Consider the following 22,607-nt stretch of genomic DNA (forward strand, 5'->3'; position numbering starts at 1 on the left):
GAGGGTCCACGTGATTTTTACGCCAGTGCTGCTGAACTGTCCAGGGGATAGGGAGCTGGCCCAGTCCGATTAATTGTCCTTGGGTCGAGGTGTCTCGTCGGACCCTTTGGGGCTCGGTGGAGGTAGGTGAAGGCGGCTCCCATTGAGGGAAGCCCACACACCCGGCCTTTCTGTGTTATCTGGCATGCTCTTGGGGCTTCCCAGGCTGTATAGTAGAGTGGCTAAATTCTTTAACCGGCTCAAGTTCCCCTCAGTTAAGCTTCGACCTAGATTCTTCTCTGCGATTGCACCCTCTCCTGTCCACCGTTGTTAGTTCCCGGAGTAATCAGCAACTCTCCAAGGCAATGGACACATTTCCATCTTTGTCTTTGCTTACGAGGTTCCCTCAGGTGAAGTGAACGTAATGGAGTTTTAAAAGATTTGGGAGATAAAATCAGCAGATCTTGTTAACTATTTGGATGTAGGGAGTGAGGAAGAAGGACACGGAAAGGCTGAGTCTATGTTAATATCTGGTGCCAGTCACCAGCCAAAATGGAGTATACTGGAGTAAGCGAGGGCACAGACCATGTCTTTATTTCATTCACCATTATATCCCCAGTGCCTAGAACAGTGTCCTGCACGTTGGTAGGTACTTGAATGAACAGAAGAGTGTTCCCCTGTTAATCATTGGTCGTTGTATTTCATTAAAGCACCTTTTAAATATATGTTATACCTATTTGTTGTGGTGTTACTGATGTAAAGTTTTCAGGCTTCTTGGAATAGATGATGAGTACCACCTCTGGAATCATTTACCTGATAACTGAATCTCTTTTGCAATTGAATCGTTCTGGAAAGATGTTTTGGCTCGATTGCATGTTATTTAAAAGTTTTATCCTGTTCTACCACTTTAGTGTTGAATTTAATTTCAGGATTGCTTTATTACAGTTTTCGTTCCTACAGTTTAAACCTTTTAAAGTAAATTTAATTTTAAGCTTCTACATTAGAAGCTTTGTGTTTCTTAATTATTAGCATTTTTAGGCTTTCAGGAAATCAAGTCCGTAACTGTAATTGTTATGGATTAAATGTCATCCAAAACTTGGATTCAGGAAACTTGTATTTGCAGTTTCACCTTAATGTTTCCTGTTGCCAAAAAATGGACACTCAAAGCCAGCATGATCCTTTTTGATTTGGCTACTGTAAGGCTGTGCTAGATTTATTCCCAAGTGTTGTAAAACGGTTGGCTAGGTGTAAGAACCTTTGTGTACAGCTGAATAGATGGTGCGATATGATAGCCCTTACTTTAATTATTCCTGTTTCCTATAGATTGCCTTTTCTGGGTTACAATTACATGGCTTATTGGTCTCTATATACTTCCACACAGACCTTTTAAAGAAAGCAAAGTGGAAATCAACTATATGTACAAGTTTATAATATGTATATAAAATATTTTCTTTTTCAGAATTACGACAGAGTCACTGCAATTATTTCTAATACCAATTCCAAAATAGTGACCCTTGGACAATAGTGCAATTATATGGAATTATGGCTGGTTATAAGCCTGTAGCTATTCAGACATATCCTATACTTGGTGAAAAAATCACGCAAGATACACTGTACTGGAACAACTATAAGGTGAGTGTGGGAGATAATGAGGGAGGAGGGATTTGTGTTTATGCCAGTTTCTCTAGCATATGTTATACTCTGGATGCTCTAACAGAGAATTGTTAACTAAAAACTATCAGCAGCTTATAGTTTGGGCAGATAATTTGATATCTATTTTTTCTTGGAATTTTATGTAAAAGTCCATACTGCTTAATCAGAGTAACCATACAAATACCTAGCACACAATAGATGATCAATCAATGCCAAATGAATTAAATTTTAAAATTTGAATCTCATGTATGTAAAGATGTTTAATGAAGTATTGCTTGTAATAGTAGAAATCTTGAAAAACCTATGTCTGTTAGTAGTGGACTGGTATAGTAAATTACAGTGTGTCCTTAAAATGGATGGTAAGTCTGTTGCTCCTATGATAGCTAAGATGTGTTACTAAGTGAAAAGAAGCAAGATGTGGAACAGCCTGCATGGTATGATTATCTTTGTGTTATTTTAAAAGTACATGGTTATTATATGCTGGCATAGACATGATAACTTTTTTTTTTTTTTTTTCCTGGTAGAAATCACAGTAAACTCAATAGCTGAAGAGACAGAGTGGAGTGTGGCTTTCTAACCATACATTTATTTCAGTGGCAACAAGAATAGTCTGGGTGATGAGATATGGACCTTTTTTGCTTTCTTTGTAATTTTATGTTAAATACAACCTAAGAAATGTTACTAAGAACAAAGAGAAATGGTCTGTAAGAAATTATGTAATACTTAGATAGGTCTCACCAGCGGTAACTCTGTTAACATGCTATTATTTTTTATTAAGACCCCTGTTCAGATTAAGGAATTTGGTGCAGTTTCAAAAGTAGACTTTTCTCCTCAGCCTCCATATAATTATGCTGTCACAGCTTCCTCAAGAGTAAGTATAATATTGAATTTCTTTATTTTTCTTTTGTATAGTTTACTACTGATCTTGAGTCATCTGGTGAAATACTGTCTTTCCTCTTGTAGATTCACATTTATGGCCGATACTCCCAAGAACCTATAAAAACCTTTTCTCGATTTAAAGACACAGCCTACTGTGCTACTTTTCGACAAGATGGTAGATTGCTTGTGGCTGGCAGTGAAGACGGTGGAGTTCAACTTTTTGATATAAGTGGGAGGGCTCCCCTCAGGCAGTTTGAAGGCCATACAAAGTAAGAGACAGTTGGTTTTTATGTGTTCTGGTTTTATTTTGTTGTAAGCTCTTTTTTTCTCTGGGCTTTGATGAAAAACATAGAGCAGTTTTATGAAGATTATTTGCCTGTGTGTACTATATTTCCTGATTGTTCTAAGAGTGCTTAACTTCGGTTCCGTGGTCCAGTTTCATGGGGCTTATGAATTCCCTAGAATTGTATGTGATATTTTAGGAAATATACGTTTATCTAGGGAGCTATTCTGTAGCTTTTGGTTAACTTTAGTGGGGTCTGTGGCCCAGTTGAGGTGATGAATTACTGATCTAAAGACAACCTTACAGCTAGTAATGAGAGCTCTATCGGCCTGTACTGTCTTGGAAGCTCTCATGTTGAAGTCAAGTTGGAAGGTGGATTTTCCTCTTGGATTTATAGTATTTTGCCCCTTGATAAATTAAGTGGCCATCACAATTTTATATTATAACTTCATTTTCAGGATTACCAATGTCCTTGCTGAAACTTGATAAAATATAACAGAAATTTATGTAACATGATTCTATTTAGTGGTAAATCTTTTTAGAGTTTTTTAAAGAACTTTTTGAAATTTTAAAAATTGAACTGCCTTTGCGCCCATATTCAGCAGCTAAATGGAATTGTTAACATTTTAGAAAGTATGATTTTAAGGCTATTCTTTAATATTTTTTTTAAACTTTACAATATAGGAGTATTTACATTTCTTAATTGGCTTGGGGGCAAACACTTGTAAGTTTTCTCTTTCTTTCATGATTTCCCTCTATGAAGACTCCCTGAAACTCAGCTGCTTTTTTTTTTTAATCTGAGAAAAAGGAACATTTTATGTTAGAAGGTACCAGAAAAATAATTTTCTTGCTTTCTAATGTACTGATCTTCAATCTTTCAGAGCAGTGCATACAGTAGATTTTACAGCTGACAAATATCATGTGGTCTCTGGAGCTGATGATTATACAGTTAAATTATGGGATATTCCAAACTCCAAAGAAATTTTGACATTTAAAGAACATTCTGATTATGTGAGGTGTGGATGTGCTAGCAAACTTAATCCGGATCTCTTTATAACAGGTTGGTGAACTCTATTCCCTCCTGAAGCAAATAATCTCACGGGGATGTACTTTAATGTTGCTAAGGGACTCTTGGGATGGAGGGATTTAAAATTTTTTTTATGAAGAAATATGTTTCTGATTAATTCTCCAATTTTTAAATTAATTTTTATGTATGTATATTTGTATTTATTTTGAGACAGGGTCTCACTCTGTTGCCCAGGCTGGAGTGCAGTGATGTGATCACAGCTCACTGCATCTGCTACCCCCAGGCTCAAGTGATCCTCCCACCTAAGCCTCCCAAGTAGCTGGGACTACAGGTGCCCACCACCACGTGCAGCTACTTTGTGTATTTTTTTTTTTTTTTTTGTAGAGACAGGGTTTCGCCATGTCACCCAGGCCGGTCTCAAACTCCTGGGCTCAAGTGATCAACCTGCATCAGTTTCCTCCCAGAGGGCTGGGATTACAAGTGTGAGCCACCGTGCGTGGCTTCCAATTGTTTTTTATTTTCTTATTCTTCTTTTGTTGATTGTTCATGTCTTCCAAATGTGTTTGGAAAAATCAGGCTGTCTTGAAAACATAATAGACTCTCAGAACTGTAATGGATAGTTCCCTGCCTCAAGCAGCCAAGAAACAAAGACAGTGCAGTTTAGCCTTTGTGGGTGCCTTTACAAAGATTTCCAGATGATTTAGTAGTGACAGTAGTCCAAAGAAAGGAATATTTTAAGATCAGAGCAAGTTAGATTTTGTATAGTATTGTGTAGTGCTTCTTCAGGCACGATCAGTAGTAGAGGGTTTGGAGGTCCTGTATCTTCATGAATATACATATATGTCTTTTTAAAATTCCATCTAAACTTTTTTTCCTTTTAAAATTTGTACCTGGATACATACAGTTTTTGTTGTTTTAAACAGTCAAACTAAAAATACAAAAATTGACATTTTAGGATCATATGATCATACTGTGAAGATGTTTGATGCACGAACGAATACGAGTGTTCTCTCTGTTGAGCATGGGCAGCCAGTGGAGAGTGTCCTGCTTTTCCCCTCTGGAGGTCTTCTGGTGTCAGCAGGTACTTCTTAAAAATAGCTTTCACCAATATTGTTGGTTTTGAATCACATTTGTTTAAAATCAGTTGCTCTTTATAATTTATCAGTGTGCACTTGAATTGCATATCTAAGTTTTTGTTCAAACAGTTGATAGGTAGGACTGGCAAGCAGTTATCATTTATTGTGTACCTAATGTGAGCCAGGCACTGTGCTGTTATATACATATTAACTCTAATGCCCTAGACGATGCTACAAGGTAGTTAGCTTTTTCCCTATTTTACAGCTAATGAAATGAAAGTTTTAACTGATTTTTCCAAGGCAAAGTGGTAAGTGATCTGAAATCACAGAACTCGAGAGCCTACCTTATATATTTAGCCCTGTGCCATCTTATTTAACCCCAGAAATTTAGCTCATACTCCTTTTACTCCTACCTAACAGATCTGCAGCAGCTTTTGAATATCAGTTATTTGAGATCTTGTAGGCTTGTCTCTTTTTCTGTGCCTCTCTTGATTGAAATGCCCCTACCCAGCGGATAGCTGCTAGTACTAGAGAAAGGAGATAATGTGACCTCAAAAGGGGCCTTGGTACATTTTTCAACAAGTTGGGACTGAGATGTTTTTCTCATTTTGCACATATTGCATTTTCATAATTACAATGGAAGAAGTAAATTGGTTTTTTTCATTTGTAAATAAAGTAAAATGTGTTCATATTAGAAGAATGTATTGGTAGTACGTACACTTGACAACATATGTGTTGCTATGTTGCTGTGTGTGCATCCTTTTTTTTTTTTTTAATTCTAAAATTTGGCTAGAAATTACTCTGTTTTATATTCTTTTCCCCAGTAGCTATTTGATTTAAAAATAAGTTGAGGTGGGGCGTGGTCGCTCACGCCTCCCACCCTGCCTGGCTAGTTTTTGTATTTTTAGTAGAGGTGGAGTTTTGCCATAATGGCCAGGCTGGTCTCGAACTCCTGACCTCACATGATCCACCCACCTTCGGCCTTTGGGAGGCCGAAGCAGGTGGATAGCTTGAGTCCAGGAGTTTGAGACCAGCCTGGGCAACATAGCAAGACTCTAAGACTCAGTCAGATATTTCTACTTTTCTTGCTGTTATTCTGACAAATGGAAAAAATATCAAGTTGAACAGCGAGAATAGAATGCTAATCTCCACTGTGTGTCACTAGCTAATTGTGACCTTGGGCAATCCCTTAAGGTCTCTAGACCTTGAAAATGAGAGGGTTGAACTAGATCAGTGATTTCAACTGTGATCCCTCTTGTGAGGTGCCACATAGGAGTGGAGAGGTGGGAACTGTGAGTTGGGTTCCAACTCCTGTTCCCCAGTCAAGATTTCGGTCTTCCCTTCCATCCCTTTTTCTGTTTTTCCATATTAGACTTTTCTGCTTGATATTTTGCTGCAAATCTACATTATTCACTCCCACCGCTATATAGAATTTCTTTTAAAAAATGATTTTATTACAATTTTCTTAAAATGAACTCTTTCAGTTATACATTTATTTTGCTGGAATTTCTGTATGCTTCACAAATATTATTTGTCATAACAGTTCTGTGAGGTAGGAACTGTTATTACCAATAACCCAGGAAGTGGTGGAGCCAGGATTTTACCAGGCAGCCTGGCCTGGACTCCCTCACTCAGCCTGCATGCTTTGTGGAGTGTCCAGGGAAGAATGCTTTTCAGTTCTTTAATATGTTGAATCTGTTGGCAGAATATCCAACTAATGATGATTTCTTTTTATAGGAGGTCGTTATGTTAAAGTCTGGGATATGTTAAAAGGAGGACAATTGCTCGTATCTTTGAAAAATCATCACAAAACCGTGACATGTTTATGTCTAAGCAGCTCTGGACAGAGGTTACTCTCTGGCTCACTGGATAGGTTGGCATTTTAATTTTTTTGTATATTATTATTAGTGTACAGATGTTTACTGTTTGAGGAAATGAGTTATTTCAGCAATATTTGTGATAAGTATTCTGATAATGATTTCCAGGAGATAAAAACCTGTTGAGTTGAAAATAGTTTTGACCTTTTGTTTACACATAGCTACTTATTTTCTCTTTTGACACAATTTGTTTTAACTTATATACTTAAACAACATTATTGAACCATTTGAATGATAACCTTTTAAATAATGTTATTCTATGAACCATATTTTAAAACCATTATTGTACATTCATATATTTTGAGGTTTTCTTTTTTCTTTTTTTTTTTTTTTTGGAGACAGAGTCTTGTTCTGTCGCCCAGGCTGGTGTGCAGTGGTACAATCTGGGCTTACTGCAACCTCTGCTTCCCAGGTTCAATTGATTCTTGTGACCTTCCTGAGTAGCTGGGATTACAGGTGTGCAACACCACACCTGGCTAATTTTTGTATTTTTCATAGAGATGGGGTTTTGCCATATTGCCCAGACTGGTCTTGAACTTCTGGCCTCTTGTGATCTGCCCATGTCGCCCTCCCAAAGTGCTGGGATTACAGGCGTGAACCACTGTGCCGGACCTAAAAAGTTTTTTAAAATATAGATAATTTTTTTTTTTTTTTTTGAGATGGAGTCTCACTCAGTTGCCCAGGCTAGAATGCAGTGGTGTGATCTCAGCTCACTGCAACCTCCACCACCTGGATTCAAGCGATTCTGCCTCAGCTTTCCGATTGGCTGGGATTATAGACGCCTCCCACCCTGCCTGGCTAGTTTTTGTATTTTTAGTAGAGGTGGAGTTTTGCCATAATGGCCAGGCTGGTCTCGAACTCCTGACCTCACATGATCCACCCACCTTGGCCTCCCAAAGTGCTGGGATTACAGGCATGAGCCACTGTGCCTGGCCTAAAAGTTAGATAGCACATTTTGTTTAGCCTAATATCTAATGTAAAAATACAATATATATTACATATAAAATTTAATTTCAGCATGTAATCTATGTCAAAATTGTTAAGATACTAGAAATAAATTAAGCATCTAAACATGTGCACTGTGATACAATAATCATATTTTAGGTTGAGTGCAGTGACTTATACCTGTAATCCCAGTGCTTTGGGAGGCCAAGGTGGGAGGATCACTTGAGGGCAGGAGTTTGAGACCAGCCTGGGCAATATAGTGAGACCCCATCTCTACAAAAAATTTTAAAAATTAGCTGGCCACAGTAGTACACACCTTTAATCATAGCTGCTAGGGAGGCTGAGGCAGGAGAAGCACTTGAGCTCAGGAGTTTGAGGTTGCAGTGAGTTGTGATAGTACCACTGTACTCTAGCCTGGGTGACAGCGATACCCTGTCTCTAAAAAAAAAAAAGAACGTTAATATTTTGTAAAAATTACTGTCTCAGTTTTTAAATTAAAATTAGGTAAAATAAAAAATTAGTTTCTCATTTTCACTAGCCACATTTCAAGTGGTCAGTAGCCACGTGTGGCTAGAAGTATGGCACAGTTCTAGGATTTACATGATTTATTATTAGTATTTTTTTTTGAGACAGGGTTTTGCTGTGTTGCCCAGGCTGGAGGGCAGTGGTATGATCTTGGCTGACTATAACCTCCACCTCCCGGCTTCAAGCGATCCCCTCACCTCAGCCTCCTGAGTAGCTGGAACCACAAGCATATGCCACTGTACCTGACTCATTTTTGTATTTTTGTTGAGATGGAGTTTTGCCATGTTGCCCAGGCTGGTCTCAAAACTCCTGAGTTCGACAGATCCTCCCGCCTCGGCCTCCCAAAGTACTAGGATTACTGGCGTGAGCTACCGTGACTGGCTTACACGATCTATTTTTAATTATTTTATTTCCATATTTTCATTTTTTTCTGCTGTTATGAAAAACTTTAGTTTTCAGCATGTTAATTAAAAGGTATACAGTCACCCCTTGGTAACTGAGGGGAATTGGTTGTGGATGCCCAAGTCCCTTATTTAAAATGGCATATTTGCGTATAACCTACACACATCCACTGTATACTTTAAATCATCTCTAGCTTATTTGTAATACCTAATACAATGCAAATGCTATGTAAATAGTTGTTACACTGTATTTTAAAATTCTGTATTATTTTATTTATGTATTTATGGATATTTTTAATCCATGGTTGGTTGAATCTGCAGATGTGGAACCTGCCATAAGGATTGAATGTATATATTTTAAAAGCTAGAAAATATTTTTAATACAAAGGAATTTTTTGTGTAAATACATGGCAAGTATTTACACATGTTACTGAAATCATGTTACTAGGCAATTTGGGACTGGATTCTTAGGTATGTTCCTAAAAGCTAAGTGTAAATTGCCTCTATTTGTGGTGGTTTCAACCAAGAGTGATTTTTGTTCCTCAAGGAATGTTTGACAATATCTTGAGAAAGTATTTTTTTTTTTATCACAACTCGTGGTACTTGCCATATAGGGGATAGAGGCCAGGAAGGCTGCTAAACATCCTACAATGCACAGAACAGCCCTTACAAAAAAGAATTCTGTGCCCCAAAATGACAGTAATTCTGAGGTTGAGAAGCCCTGATCTTTGGCTTCATATGTGCTTTCTTTCTTTCTTTCTTTTTTTTTTTTGATTTATTTTTTGTAGAGATGGGGTTTCATCATGTTGCCCAGGCTGGTCTTGAACTCCTGGGCTCAAGCAATCTGCTGACCTTGGCCTCCCAAAGTGCTGGGATTACAGGTGTGAGCCATCACACTAGGCTTTCTGATGTGCTTTCATTGATACTTTTTCTTTTATTTTTTTAAAGACGGAGTTTCACTCTTGTTGCTCAGGCTGGAGTACAATGGCGCGGTCTTGGCTCACCGCAACTTCTGCCTCCTGGGTTCATGCGATTCTCCTGCTTCAGCCTCCTGAGTAGCTGGTATTACAGGCGTGTGCCACCATGCCCGGCTGATTTTGTATTTTCAGTAGAGACAGGGTTTCTCTATATTGGTTAGGCTGCTGTCTAACTCCCAACCTCAGGTGATCCACCTGCCTCAGCCTCCAAAAGTGCTGGGATTACTACAGGTGTGAGCCACTGTGCCCGGCTGATACCTTTTCTTTACTCCCAAGTTTGATCTTCAGATGACAGTGGCTCATGGTCTATCCTGTCGTTTTTTTTTGTTCTGTTTTGTTTTGTTTTCTTAAAAAATTTTTGAGACAGAGTCTTACTCTGTGACCCAGGCTGAAGGGCAGTGGCATGATTTTGGCTCACTGCAACCTCTGCCTCCAAGGTTCAAGCAATTCTCATACCTCAGCCTCCTGAGTAGGTGGGATTACAGGCATGTGTCACCACACCTGGCTAGTTTTTATTATTTTTGGTAGACATCGGGTTATGCCATGTTGGCCAGGCTAGTCTTGAACTCCTGGCCTCAAGGGATCTGCCCACCTTGGCCTCCAAAGTGCTGGGATTACAGGCCTGAGCCACCACACTCGGCCCTTCTATTTTTTTTATAAATGGCTAGTCAAAGTCTTTATACAGATGTTATAGTTAGAGCTGGTATACAGCCCTTTTTTTTTTTTTAGACAGAGTTTCGCTCTTGTTGCCCAGGCTGGAGTGCAGTGGTGCAATCTCGGCTCGCTGCAACCTCCACGTCCCAGGTTCAAGCAATTCTCCAGCCTCAGCCTCCCAAGTAGCTGGGATTACAAGCATGTGCCACCATGCCTCGCTAATTTTGTATTTTTAATAGAGGTGGGGTTTCACTATGTTGGTCAGGCTGGTCTCAAACTCCTGACCTCAGTTGATTCACCCACCTTGGCCTCCCAAAGTGCTTGGATTACAGGTGTGAGCCACCGTGCCCTGCCTGCAGCTCATTTTTTAAGGGATTCAGTGATGAATTAGTTTGTAACTAACATTACTAATCTTTGTTTTTCTTCACTGTTGTATAGATTTTAATGTTTGTATTTTGAGTTTTCAGAAAATAGAAATTTGCATTTTATACTCATTTTCAAGGTGATTTTTGAGAAAGCTTTTCTTTTTATTAGGAAGGTGAAAGTGTACAGCACAACTGCCTACAAAGTAGTCCACAGCTTTGATTATGCAGCTTCGATTTTGAGTCTTGCCCTTGCAGTAAGTACCTTTACCTGTTTTTAAGTCTGTCACTAACCCTGCCTGTTAAATGAAACTAAAATGGAATTTTGGGCTTTATTTTTGGATTTGAGTAACTTTTCTTACCACATTAGATATTTGAGTTAAGACAATTACTGGAATATGTAACTTGTCCTAATGACTTAGCATGAATTTGGGTTTAGGTCCCACTCACTGCATAACTTCAAACTAAGTACAGTGCTCTAGGCATTGTTAACACTAAACGCAGGTCCTGGGAAGCTGGTAAATCTCTCTTCAACTCATTTAATTCAAGAGTATTATAGTACACTAGAAAGGCAGATTAGCTCTCTGAGCAGAAAAAAAGATTGAGGGGGAAGGGGACAACAAAATGAAATCTCTCCTTTTCTTTGTTACTGCTCTTTCTGAAATGTATACTGTCAAGTTTTATGAGAAGCCACATTTGGGCAGGAAGGCATTTGACTATATTATACAGAAATCTGATTTGGGAGAGGAAAAGCTTATTAAAAATATTTTTGAGGGGCAAGATCGTAAAAGTCATGCTACTGTGTAATCCTTGATGCCGTTAACTTTGTATTATTATACAAACTTTGCCGGTGATATTTTACAAGTATAAGTTCTGTCAATGTACTTGTATCCTAAGGAAAAAATGATTTTACTTTAACGTCTTACACCAATCATTGTTAGGCAGACTATGTGTGTCTGAATGGAACTGTTGGTGAATGTATGGACAAGCAGCAAACACATTATAAATGTGTTTTGAAGTAAAAGTACTATAAATTATGAGTTAAGAATAGACTAACTTATTTTTCTAATTGTTATTAGCATGAAGATGAGACAATAGTTGTAGGAATGACCAATGGAATACTGAGTGTTAAACATCGGAAATCTGAAGCAAAGAAGGAATCACTTCCCAGAAGAAGAAGGCCTGCATATCGAACCTTTATTAAAGGAAAAAATTACATGAAGCAACGGGTATTTGTGCATTTCTCATTTTTGTTTAAAGGGTGAAATTTTTTAGAGTAACCAGCTTCGTCCCTGCACATTACGGGAAAGTGTAGTTCACATGGCACTTTAACTTTATTTTGCATTTCTCTACATCAGAATTATTTCTGGATTGCTAGATTGGGGACATTATTGATGAGTAATGGGGAACAAGGACTACTTTTTGTAATAGTCTGCATCATAACATAATGTTATAATGCTTTACTTCATTCAAAATATTGTCTTTCACATACTACCTGATTTGATCTAAATCCCAAGAAGTAGTAGAACCAATCATGTCCCTGTTTGGCACCTGAGAAGATTGAGAGACAAAGAATTTGTGATTGATTAAGGATTTCATTACTGGTATCCAGAGTTGTTGAGACTAGATCTCATTATCTCTGATTGTTGTTTTGTTTCTCTTTCTATTGTATTACACTGCCTGCCACATAAAGAGAACTGAAATGAGGAATTTTTACCTAGAATTAAGGCAGTGTTGCATGTTGTAAGTTAAAATTCTAACAAAGTAAGAACATGTTGATGTAGCAAGTTACTCCATTTTTTTTTTCTGACTCTGATTAGCAGGATTCATTTTTATTTAATCTACGGGCATATGAACATTTATTTATTATGTTTATTATGGGCATATGAACATTATTTGTGGCATAGTTCAGAGATACCACTTCATTATGGAAAAGTTTATATTAAGTGTATCTTTATACAGATACTGATTTTTCTTCTTTATAAATGTGCTTTTCGTTGCAGGATGACATTTTGATTAACAGGCCAGCAAAGAAACACCTAGAATTGTACGACAGGGATCTGAAACATTTTCGGATCTCTAAGGCACTCGACAGAGTTCTTGATGTGAGTGAGCATTTTTTTTTAAAGTCATGTTATTATTTACCCTGCATATTACCATGACTTGGAACTGTGAAGATAAATACCTATTCAAACTTGATAATGTAGTGCAAGACAGTGATGTTTTTTGTGCTGTTTTGTCTGCTCATGTTGACTTTGACAATTTTTCTAGCCCACTTGTACAATAAAGACACCCGAGATTACGGTGTCCATCATAAAGGAGTTAAATCGAAGAGGAGTCCTTGCAAATGCACTTGCAGGTCGGGATGAGAAGGAAATCAGTCATGTTCTTAATTTTTTGATAAGGTATGTTTTATGTCTGTGAAACACATTTTGCATCTGAAATCCTTTATCACCAAATAAAAGACATTTAGTTTGATCTTTATAGAGAACTGATGAAACAACTAAATCTGCTTTAAGGATTTTATTTTTAAGTTTACAAGTTTCACTAAACTGAATTTTTACTTTGTAGGCATCTTTCTCAGCCAAGATTTGCCCCTGTTTTAATCAATGCTGCTGAAATAATTATTGGTAAGTGGTCGTTAAAACTTGAAAATCCTAACATGCTTGCAAAAGTAGAGATGTCAAATAATCAAATTTGGAAATCAAGTAGATCAAAATATCTTGCTTTTATCAAATCTCAATATGGATTTTCATGGAGAAAATAACAAGGCAATGCAGTTTAAAAGGTAGTAAAATGTTTATAGTGGCGTGACTTTGCTAGGGTTATTATAAAAAAACTTTTTATAGACATCTATAATGACGACAATTTTTCAGATGGGAAAATGAAAGTAAGTCAAGACTTCTATACTTGCTGTAATTATTATTTTGTGAAATAAATTTACTCAGAGGGATTGTTATACTTTCTATAAATCATAAATTAATTATAAAGTAAGTACAGATTTTCAGTGTTCTTATGGTTAATATTTTTATACTTTTGAAAACTTTGGCTTTTCACTTAATATATAGAAAGATATTGCTAGTTAATGTGTTTCCTTTCTCTCTTTTTAGATATATATCTGCCTGTAATTGGTCAGTCCCCTGTAGTTGATAAAAAGTTTTTGCTACTTCAAGGACTTGTAGAAAAAGAGATTGATTACCAAAGAGAATTATTAGAAACCTTGGGGATGATGGATATGCTTTTTGCCACCATGAGAAGGAAGGAAGGCACTTCTGTGTTGGAACATACATCTGATGGATTTCCAGAGAATAAGAAGATAGAATCATAGTGTCTGCTAAATAAGACATACAGAAACTCTGAAGTTGGAATAGATTTGATGTATTAAATGTCGGAAAGAGACTGTCTTTGATACATTAAAAAAACTATTTGCAGAAGCAGTTCCATGGAAGAGACTGGAATAATTATGGCCGGAAAACAAGTACCTGTTTTAAGTAAGACATGGTTTTCCATGTAATATTTTGAATCATAGCATCTTCACCTAGAAGATCTCAATTGTCTTGGTCACAGAGTAGGTTTATCTGGGATGGATATTAATTTTAGTACAGGAGTGTTCTGTATCAACATTCGGGTTGGTATTCAGATGGGAATTCAAATTTGAATCCTCTCTGGAGAGGGTCCAACGGGGAATCCTGCTAAAGGAACAAAGCCTTGTGTTACTTCTGGAAAACAACAACAAAAACAAATGGCAACAACAAAAAGCCTCTTTCTTCACTTTGATCAGTGCCTTTGGGATTTCTAGGCCCTTGCTTAGCTTGCTTCCTTTCTCCTTTATATTTACACTTGTCTTAGATCACATGCCCTGCTTCAGCTGGTAATGGGACTGCATCGGTTCCAAGTGTGGCAAGTAAGGCTCTGAAGAACTGACACTAGCTAGGTTTGTAATCAGAGTGTGAGTGAAAGCTCTACAGATAGACCTTATTGGACTACTTTTTTTTTCTTCTCTTCATGCAGCCTTTATACCAAGTTTTCACCTTGTTTCAGGTCAGAGGAATGATAGAATTTGTCGTTTTTCTTACAATAGCCTTTCAGACTATTCTTCATATGTTTCCAGCTAATCTTACAGCTAGCTACCTAATCCTCTGAAAACTATTTTCTCTGATTTGTATTTAGATTCCCCCCCCATTATTCACAATCATATTGTGTTTCAGAACCCCAATCCAGAGCAGTTTGCTTTGAAAAATAGTTGTTTTTGAAGTTTAATGTAAATAATTATTTTTAGAAGTTTTTTTTTTTTTTTTTTTAAAGACAGGGTCTCACTCTGTCGCCCAGGCTGGAGTGCAGTGATGCAATCTCAGCTCGCTGCAACCTCTGCCCTCCTGGGTTCAAGCAAGTCTCCTGCCTCAGCCTCCTGAGTAGCTGGGATTACAAGTGTGTGCCACCAGGCCTGGCTAATTTTTATACTTTTAGTAGAGACGGGGTTTCACCTTACTGGCCAGGCTGGTCTCAAACTCCTGACCTCAAGTGATCTACCCGCCTCAGCCTCCCAAAGTGCTGGGATTACAGGTGTGAGCCACTTTGTCCAGCCTGTAAATATTATTTTTTTATAAAGAGATTCTTATTTTCTTGGCTTTTTGATGTATCCATTCTTGATAGATAATTGTTGGCTAGTAACTCCTAGTACATTGATTTCACAGTTGCTACCTCTCTGACCTTTCTCTAATTCTTACCCCAACTCAAGTAGTTAAAAATCAGTAAGAAAAATGTCTTGAGCTAGAAGAACCCATAGAGGAAGATTTTGTAATGCGAATTTCCTCTCATAATTTTAGTTCTGTAAATTCAGGGTTTTTTTTTTTTTTTTTCTGGAAAAAATGTTTAATGTGTTCCAGCAAGTAATTGTACTTTTATGTAAAAATAAGTAATTTTTACTTATTTAAGTAAAAAATAAACATATTAAGTTTAACATATTAATTTAACATTTAGACTAACATTAACGTTTAAATTAATATAAAGTGAATATACTTAATATGTTCTCATACGGGTATGCTTGGAAATAGGGCCAGTTTCCTTTTCATGAGTTGGTTTCAGCAATCACACAGCACACTGGCTTGTAAGGGAACTAGCAGTGTGTTTCCCTGAGTAATTATGATGTTCGTCAAGATCAGAAGCTGGGTTTTGGGGTTGAGAAGGGTTCATTTATTTAAATAAAGTTTCTATTTAAAAACCTTTTTAAAAAGTTAACATCATAAATATTCTGATAATTTGCATAGTAGTAAAAATTAGAAGTTGAAATTCTACCTAAAGCTGTAGTTGCCATCAATTTTGTAACATGTAACAAAGGTTTTCCCATATGTCATTTCATTTGATTCTCAACACAACCATTGAAGGTTGATATTATTCTCATTTAACATTGAATTAACAAAAGTAGTTGATTCACTCTTGAAGTCCCTGAATGTGAGCTCTTCATCCTAGCACTGTGCAGTGGCTTGCCTGCTGAGGCCTAAACTACTCATTCCTTTTAACAAAGCTTCACTGAGTGCTGTAGGTCTCAAAATATGGAACAGTTACACATTTTCAAACAGGTTAGGAAGCAATTCCCATAGCCATTAATACTTAAATTCAGGAATACTTTTTTGTTTGTTTGTTTGTTTTGTTTTTTTTAGAGACAAGGTCTTGTTCTGTTGTCCAGGCTAGAGTGTAGTGGTGTGATCATAGCTCACTGCAGCTTCTGTCTCCTAGGCTGAAGCCATCCTCCCACCTCAGCCTCCTGAGAAACTGGGGCTACAGGGATGAGCCACCATGCCCAGCTTATTTTTTATTTTGATTTTTTGATAGAAGAGTTCTCACCATGTTGCCCAGGCCTGAGGCAATCTCCTAGTCTCAGGCGATCTTCCCACCTCAGCCTCCCTAATGACTGGGATTAAAGGCATGAGCCACTGCACCCAGCAGGAATGGTTATTATATTCATTGAGACAAACTATAGTATTTGCTCTTTGAAGTATTTAAACATAATTGGCATATTACAATATGTGACACTGGCCTTAAGATTCTAATTTAAAATGCTTAACAGATTTTTAGACTTGTGAGTTTTAGTTGAAAGGTACTTTAAAATGTTACTAAGTCTGCAAAAGTACTGAAATGTTTCAGAGAACTTGGAAAGTCACCGTATGTTTAATTTATTATATTTATGAGAGTTAAGCACTCGGGAAGGTTTTGTTAATGGGGTCAAGCATTTGCAGTGCTGCTTAAAAGAGAATCATTTTTTTAAATGTATAAATGCTATTAAGTTGTTTAAGGGAATTTGAATTGTAAATGGGACTATTAAAACAAATTTAGTCTGTTCAACTCAAGAGAGGGCATTTCATTTTCTATGAACAAAATACCCTCTTAGACACTAAAAAGCCACATGCCTCTTCCCTAGGCTATAGTTAACTGGACCATGGTGGTACAACGGACTCAACCCTTCTCTAAGCAGGGATTTGTAATTGGGATTTATAGTGAAATTCCTGATCTGAGAAAGTGGGAGGCTGGGAATGCTGTATCTAGGTCATCAGTGGAGAAAGTTGGTTTGTAGAGAATGAACAAGAATGCAACCTAAGTGCAAAGAAAATAAAGATTATCCTGCTTTAATAGATCAGACTAGAAGAGAGAGAAACCACCTTAGTTCCTGATGCCTTCCTATTGCCCTATTCTGGTTGTACCTCTTCCCCTAGGAGTCCATGATATTTTTTGAATTTCCTCTAACACTTGTTTGCTTAGGTGACTGTGAGTGGGTTTCTCTAATTTACAACCAAATGACTCGGAAAACACTAATCCACTGGTCCTCATATTTATTGAGACACATTAGAGGCCAGGGAATCAAGGTTATAGGCAATGAACAAAATAGACAAAATATCTCCCTCAATGTTCTGATTGGGGGAGATACTCAGTAAACAAGTACGTATGTAGTGGGGTAGGGTGGTGCTAAATGAGATGGAGACCAATCAGGCAGGGGAGGGAGATGGCAAATGTCAGGGGTGATAGGTGGGTTGGAGTTCCAAATAGAGTAGTTCAGGAAGGCCTCTCTGGGATGACAACTGAGCAAAGTTCTTTAGGAAGTGAAGGATCCTCATTGCTGTCTGGGGGCAGAGTGCAGAAGCATGCCTGGGGAGTTAGGAATGGCAAGGTGGCCCATTTAGCTGGTGTGGAGCAAGGCAGGGGAGAGTAGTAAGATAAAAAATGGTGTAGAAACTGGAGATAGTACATTTTGACAGCTCTTTAGGGAGTTTTAACATAAAAGGCAATAGCAAAATTGGACAATGGCTGGAGGTATGTGGGGTCAAGAGATTTTTTTAAAATTAGGTATAATTGATATGCTATAAACTACACATATTTGAAGTGTTCATTTGATATGTTTTGACATTTATACACCCTTGAAACCACAATCAAGTTAATGAACATGTTTAATACCCTCAAGTTTCCTCCTGCCCTTGGTAATCCATCCCTTGGCCGCTTCCCCTCAGGTAACTACTGATATACTTTCTGTCACCATAGATTAGTGTTCATTTTCTAGAATTTTATAAAACGGAATCAGAATTTAGGATTTGGGGGTCTGGCTTCTTTCAGTTAGCATAATTGTTTTGAGATTTATAATTCATTTGAGATTTAAATTGGCAACAATGACAATGAATGTGTGCCAGCGGGGATAATCCTGTAGAGAAGGAAAAACATGATATAGGAAAAACATGATATAGGATCCAGGGGAGGTGGCATTGCTGGAGCAGTGGCTGGGAGGTGGGACAGGGTCAAGTGCTCAAGTGGAAGGGTTGGTTTAGATAGGAGAAGATAGGAGAATAATAATTTGGGCATAGTTCAGGAAGGAAGGCATATATGGGCCCAGATGTAATTAGGTGGGTAGATGTGATCGTGAGGGTTTGTGGAAGTTAAATTGGAAAAAACCCAAAACTAACCAAATGAAATGAGGTTAGAGGAAGAGCAGGTGTTGCTCTTTTGGAGGTGTTGGAAGTTTGATAGATAACAAGATATGAATTAATCCTAATAAGGTCAAGAACTCAAACTTTGGAGCCATCTGCATAGATTTGAATCTTGGCTTGACCACTCACTGCCTACAGTATCTGGGGGAAGTTATTTTGACATTTGGTATCTCATTTTCTTCATCTGTTAATCAGACAAACAGAATCACATAGGGTAGTTGTGAGAATTGTGCTAATACCCATAAATGTACCTAGAATATTTCTGCTAAAAAGTTGTTTTTAAAGAACAGTATTGAGAAGGGAGAGTAGAACAAGGAATTCTGTCTGTAACTAACTGAACAATCGAGATAACACTACCTTCAGTCCAGCCCCTAGAATATTTCTATTGTCAGCTAGTATGACGTGGGGAATGAATGGACTGGAAAATGAACTAGGGTTCCCAGCAGCACCAGAGGCCCACATGACTAAGGAACTGAAGGAGCGTTCTGGATTTACACTGAGACCCATCAGCACAGTGGCATGTTTTTCCCTTTACATTCGCCTGTTAGGAGGCAGATGTGGAACAGGTTGAGATACGGATTTAACAAGCAGTGGGATTTTTGTAGGTGAATGCGACACAACTGGGCAGGGACAAAGGTGGTGGTAAGATTGATGCGAAGAAGTGATTGTAATGATAGAGCATGGAAGCTAAGCTGGGTAAGTATGGAAGGGAGGCCACATGGGATTGAGGACAGTGAAAACACCTGGATCAATGGATTGTTGGTCTGTGTGTGGTTGAAGAGTTGCAGTTTGCCTACTAGAGATAGCGAGCTAGAGGCATGAAAGATGTTGAGAGAACTAAGCATTATGACAGCAGCAGTATTTGAAAGAGTGACAGCAAGCCAGGAGCTAAAAAGGTAAAAACATGATAAGGAGTGGTCTTGTGATGCGTGGTGACCAACAAGGTGGGGTATTAGGGATATAGTCGGATGACATGAGATTCAGTGGTGAGGCTTTCTTGGGAAGGAAGGTGGGAGAATGGTCTGGAAACAGCATTGAGGATTACCTACACAACTGTTAGGAGTTGTACAGGAGATAGGAGAACAACATCAGCAGCACTGGAGAGGGCTGCAGAACAAACAGTGTCCTCAGCAGAGAGCCAAGGCTCAGATCAAAGTCTTGGAGAGAATGTCAACACAAGAGATTGAGAGTATGAGGGTTGTTGCTGATGACTGTGAGACCCAGAGGGCAGAGGCAAAGGGTTTTGGGAGCTAGAGAAGGATAGAAATGGGACCGAAAGAGACAATGTATGGAGTCTAGAGGATAAGGCATGATCTAGGGCTCCTGGCTTCTTGTGGCATTAACTGGCACAAAGAGGGTTAGAGGGCATGATGACAGCCCTGATCATCTTCAGGTAGAGGCTGGGTGTGAGGGAGGGAGAGAAGTGAGCTCTCCACAGGGGCTTATAGAATTCCGGGCACCATTCATCACACCTGCCCACAGGTGCTGTGGAGGGTGGGAGAGGGGCAATCACTTCTACAGAAACAGGAAAACAGGTTAAGTTCACTCCAGGTCCCTCAGTTTGTAAGCGAAAAACAAACAAACATAAAAACAGGATTGGCATTCACGTAGTCTGTTTTTACAACCTGCACCATTTATCATTACTTGAGACCTCTTGTTCTGTCTTCCTCCCACATTCAAGCAGTTTTCAACATAACCCTCAGCTGCCACATCCTAGATGTCCTTTTGTTTTTTCATTCCCATCGCCATTCTTGGTGGCCCCAATTCCTTTGGACTTCTGCAGCACCCTGCCTTAACAGCTCCTCCAGCTTGGGAGTCCTCCAATCCATCCTCTGTATCATGGCTGGAGTGGTCTTCAGAAACATTTGATCTCATCACTCCCTGGCGATAGTCTATCATACTGTCAGGGGGAATTAAAAGGACAGGGTGGCAACTGAATGGAAGTGATGATGTAGGAGGTAAAACGACCAAACCCTCCTTCCATCCTTCGCTTTAGCTCAGGCAGCTTCCACGTAGAAGGCTCTTTGGCTTGTAATACTGATGTTTTCCTCGGTTGGGAATTTGGTTTTTTTGGAGATCTTTATTCTGATTCAGAGCCTGTCGCCACTTATTTTTTCAGTTGATGTTTATTCCTAAACTGTTTTTGCATCTGTTTACACAGTTCAAACATCCAGCTACTCTCCATTCTGACCTGAGAACATAGAGGAAGGGATTCCTGCTGGGTCACCGTGCTTTTGGCACAGGGTTAAAGTCTTGAGCTATTTCTCCTAATGGTTTTCTGTTGTTTTTGCTTTTGTTGTTGTTTTTGAGACAGGGTCTTGCTCTGTTGCCCAGGCTGGAGTGCAGTGGTGCGATCATGGCTCATTGCAGTCTCAACCTCCCAGGCTTAAGTGATTCTCCCACCTCAGCCTTCCGAGTAGCTGGGACTACAGGTTCACGCCACCATGCCCAGCTAATTTTTTTTTCAGATGAGATCTCACTTTATTGCCCAGGCTGGTCTCCAACTCCTGAGCTCAACTGACCCTCCTGCCTTGGCCTCCCAAAGTGCTGGGATTACAGGTGTGAGTCACCATGCCCGGCCCTACTAAGGGTTTTCTAGAGATCTTAAATTAAAGTTAATTAAAATTAAGAATTCAGTTCCATAGTCACATTTGCCACATTTTGAGATGGCTGAAAATAGCCACATGTGGCTTGTGGCTACCATATTGGACAGCACAGATACAGAACATTTCCATAATTGGAGAAGTTTCTACCAGACAGCCTTGGATCTTTGGAGAAGGGCAGACTCTTTCTTTCTGGAGACTTGAATCCACTTCGTTGATCTGGTCTGAAGTACTCATCTGGCAGCTACTTTATCTGCCAACACAGCCACTGGCTTGGTCCTTCCTGGCTCTGGCCCATCTGTTCCTAACTTAGTTCCCTGGCCCTGACTGCCCCAGATCTGCCCCTGAGTTTTCTTCCTCTCACTGATTCTTGCTCATAAACTCTTCCCATGGCTTGATTCTGCCAGCCCTGTTGCTTGGCACCAGCTCCCCAGGTATTTTATCTAGCAGCTCAGGGTCGAAGAGGTCTCTTAGGACTGCCATCCATGCACTACCTCCCCTGACCAGGCTGGGGGAGAGGGACCACACCTCAGCAGTCTTGGGTGATGCTGAGGCAGCATCGTAGTTTGTGCACACACATTGGCATTCTTCTGTTTATTCATTTAACAGATATTTCTAGGCCACAAGCTGTGTGCCGGAGGTCCTTGGGCTGTGATAACATTGGGGAATGAAGCAGCCGTCTGATGTCTTGAGATTTCTCGTGTTGAAGACAGCCACCACCATGCTGTGGAAGCTCTCACCACTCTAACTAGAAATGCTTACCTCACATCCTCTTGGATAGAGTATAGGCAGCTGCACATTGAAACTGAGATTCAAGAGGATACAGTGAAACAGCAGAGTGAGTTCTAGGCAAACTCTGGCCATTGCAGACTTTGTTTTCTTCAGCCTCCTTGCTGACACCCCACCGCCCTCAATGGTTGCCCTCCTCTTTGTTGGAGGAATACCTAATGCTTGCAGAATCATCAGGCCCCTCTCCCTTCTTCTTCCTTCTCTAATCAAAAGAGGGAATCCCCTGAATTATTTCCATTATAATGTGTCCATGTTTTAGTCAATGCATTAAAATTTAAGCACTGTGACTAACGGTGGACTTTGTTTTTGACATGAACCAGGAAAGAGAGAGTTGGGAGGTGGGGAAAAGAGTTTCTGCTTTTGAAACTCAGTAATGTTTATTAAAAAGCCCAGCCCTGAACATATACTTGCTTTTGATAATTTTCTTTACCTTGCCAGGGAAAGAGAGGGAGGGAGATTGAGTTGAAAAGCTTGAGGCTTTCCCTGAGAGAGATCTTAGATTTTGGGGAGGTCGAGTAGGGAGGGAGCAGCCCAGTTGGAACTATGGAAAGACCATTCCCAGTGGCTTCCAGGGATGGAGGGAAGCAAATGCCAGCATAATGAGATC

The 22,607-nt window shown here is 39.0% G+C and overlaps 1 protein-coding gene across 1 annotated transcript; it reads left to right on the forward strand.

Annotated features, from left to right (window-relative positions):
- The first annotated feature begins 16 nt into the window (after positions 1–16).
- UTP15 (UTP15 small subunit processome component) lies at positions 17–14,809 on the forward strand. Its single transcript, NM_001260832.1, is given in 13 exon segments — positions 17–122; positions 1,439–1,611; positions 2,411–2,503; positions 2,596–2,780; positions 3,676–3,854; positions 4,777–4,902; positions 6,635–6,770; positions 10,811–10,895; positions 11,718–11,867; positions 12,642–12,743; positions 12,910–13,043; positions 13,210–13,268; positions 13,749–14,809. Coding segments are annotated over 12 exon segments (1,557 nt in total). The 5' UTR covers positions 17–122; positions 1,439–1,521; the 3' UTR covers positions 13,967–14,809.
- The last annotated feature ends 7,798 nt before the right edge of the window (positions 14,810–22,607 follow it).

This window comes from Macaca mulatta, chromosome 6 (genome assembly GCF_049350105.2).
Source record: "Macaca mulatta isolate MMU2019108-1 chromosome 6, T2T-MMU8v2.0, whole genome shotgun sequence".
NCBI lineage: Eukaryota > Metazoa > Chordata > Mammalia > Primates > Cercopithecidae > Macaca > Macaca mulatta.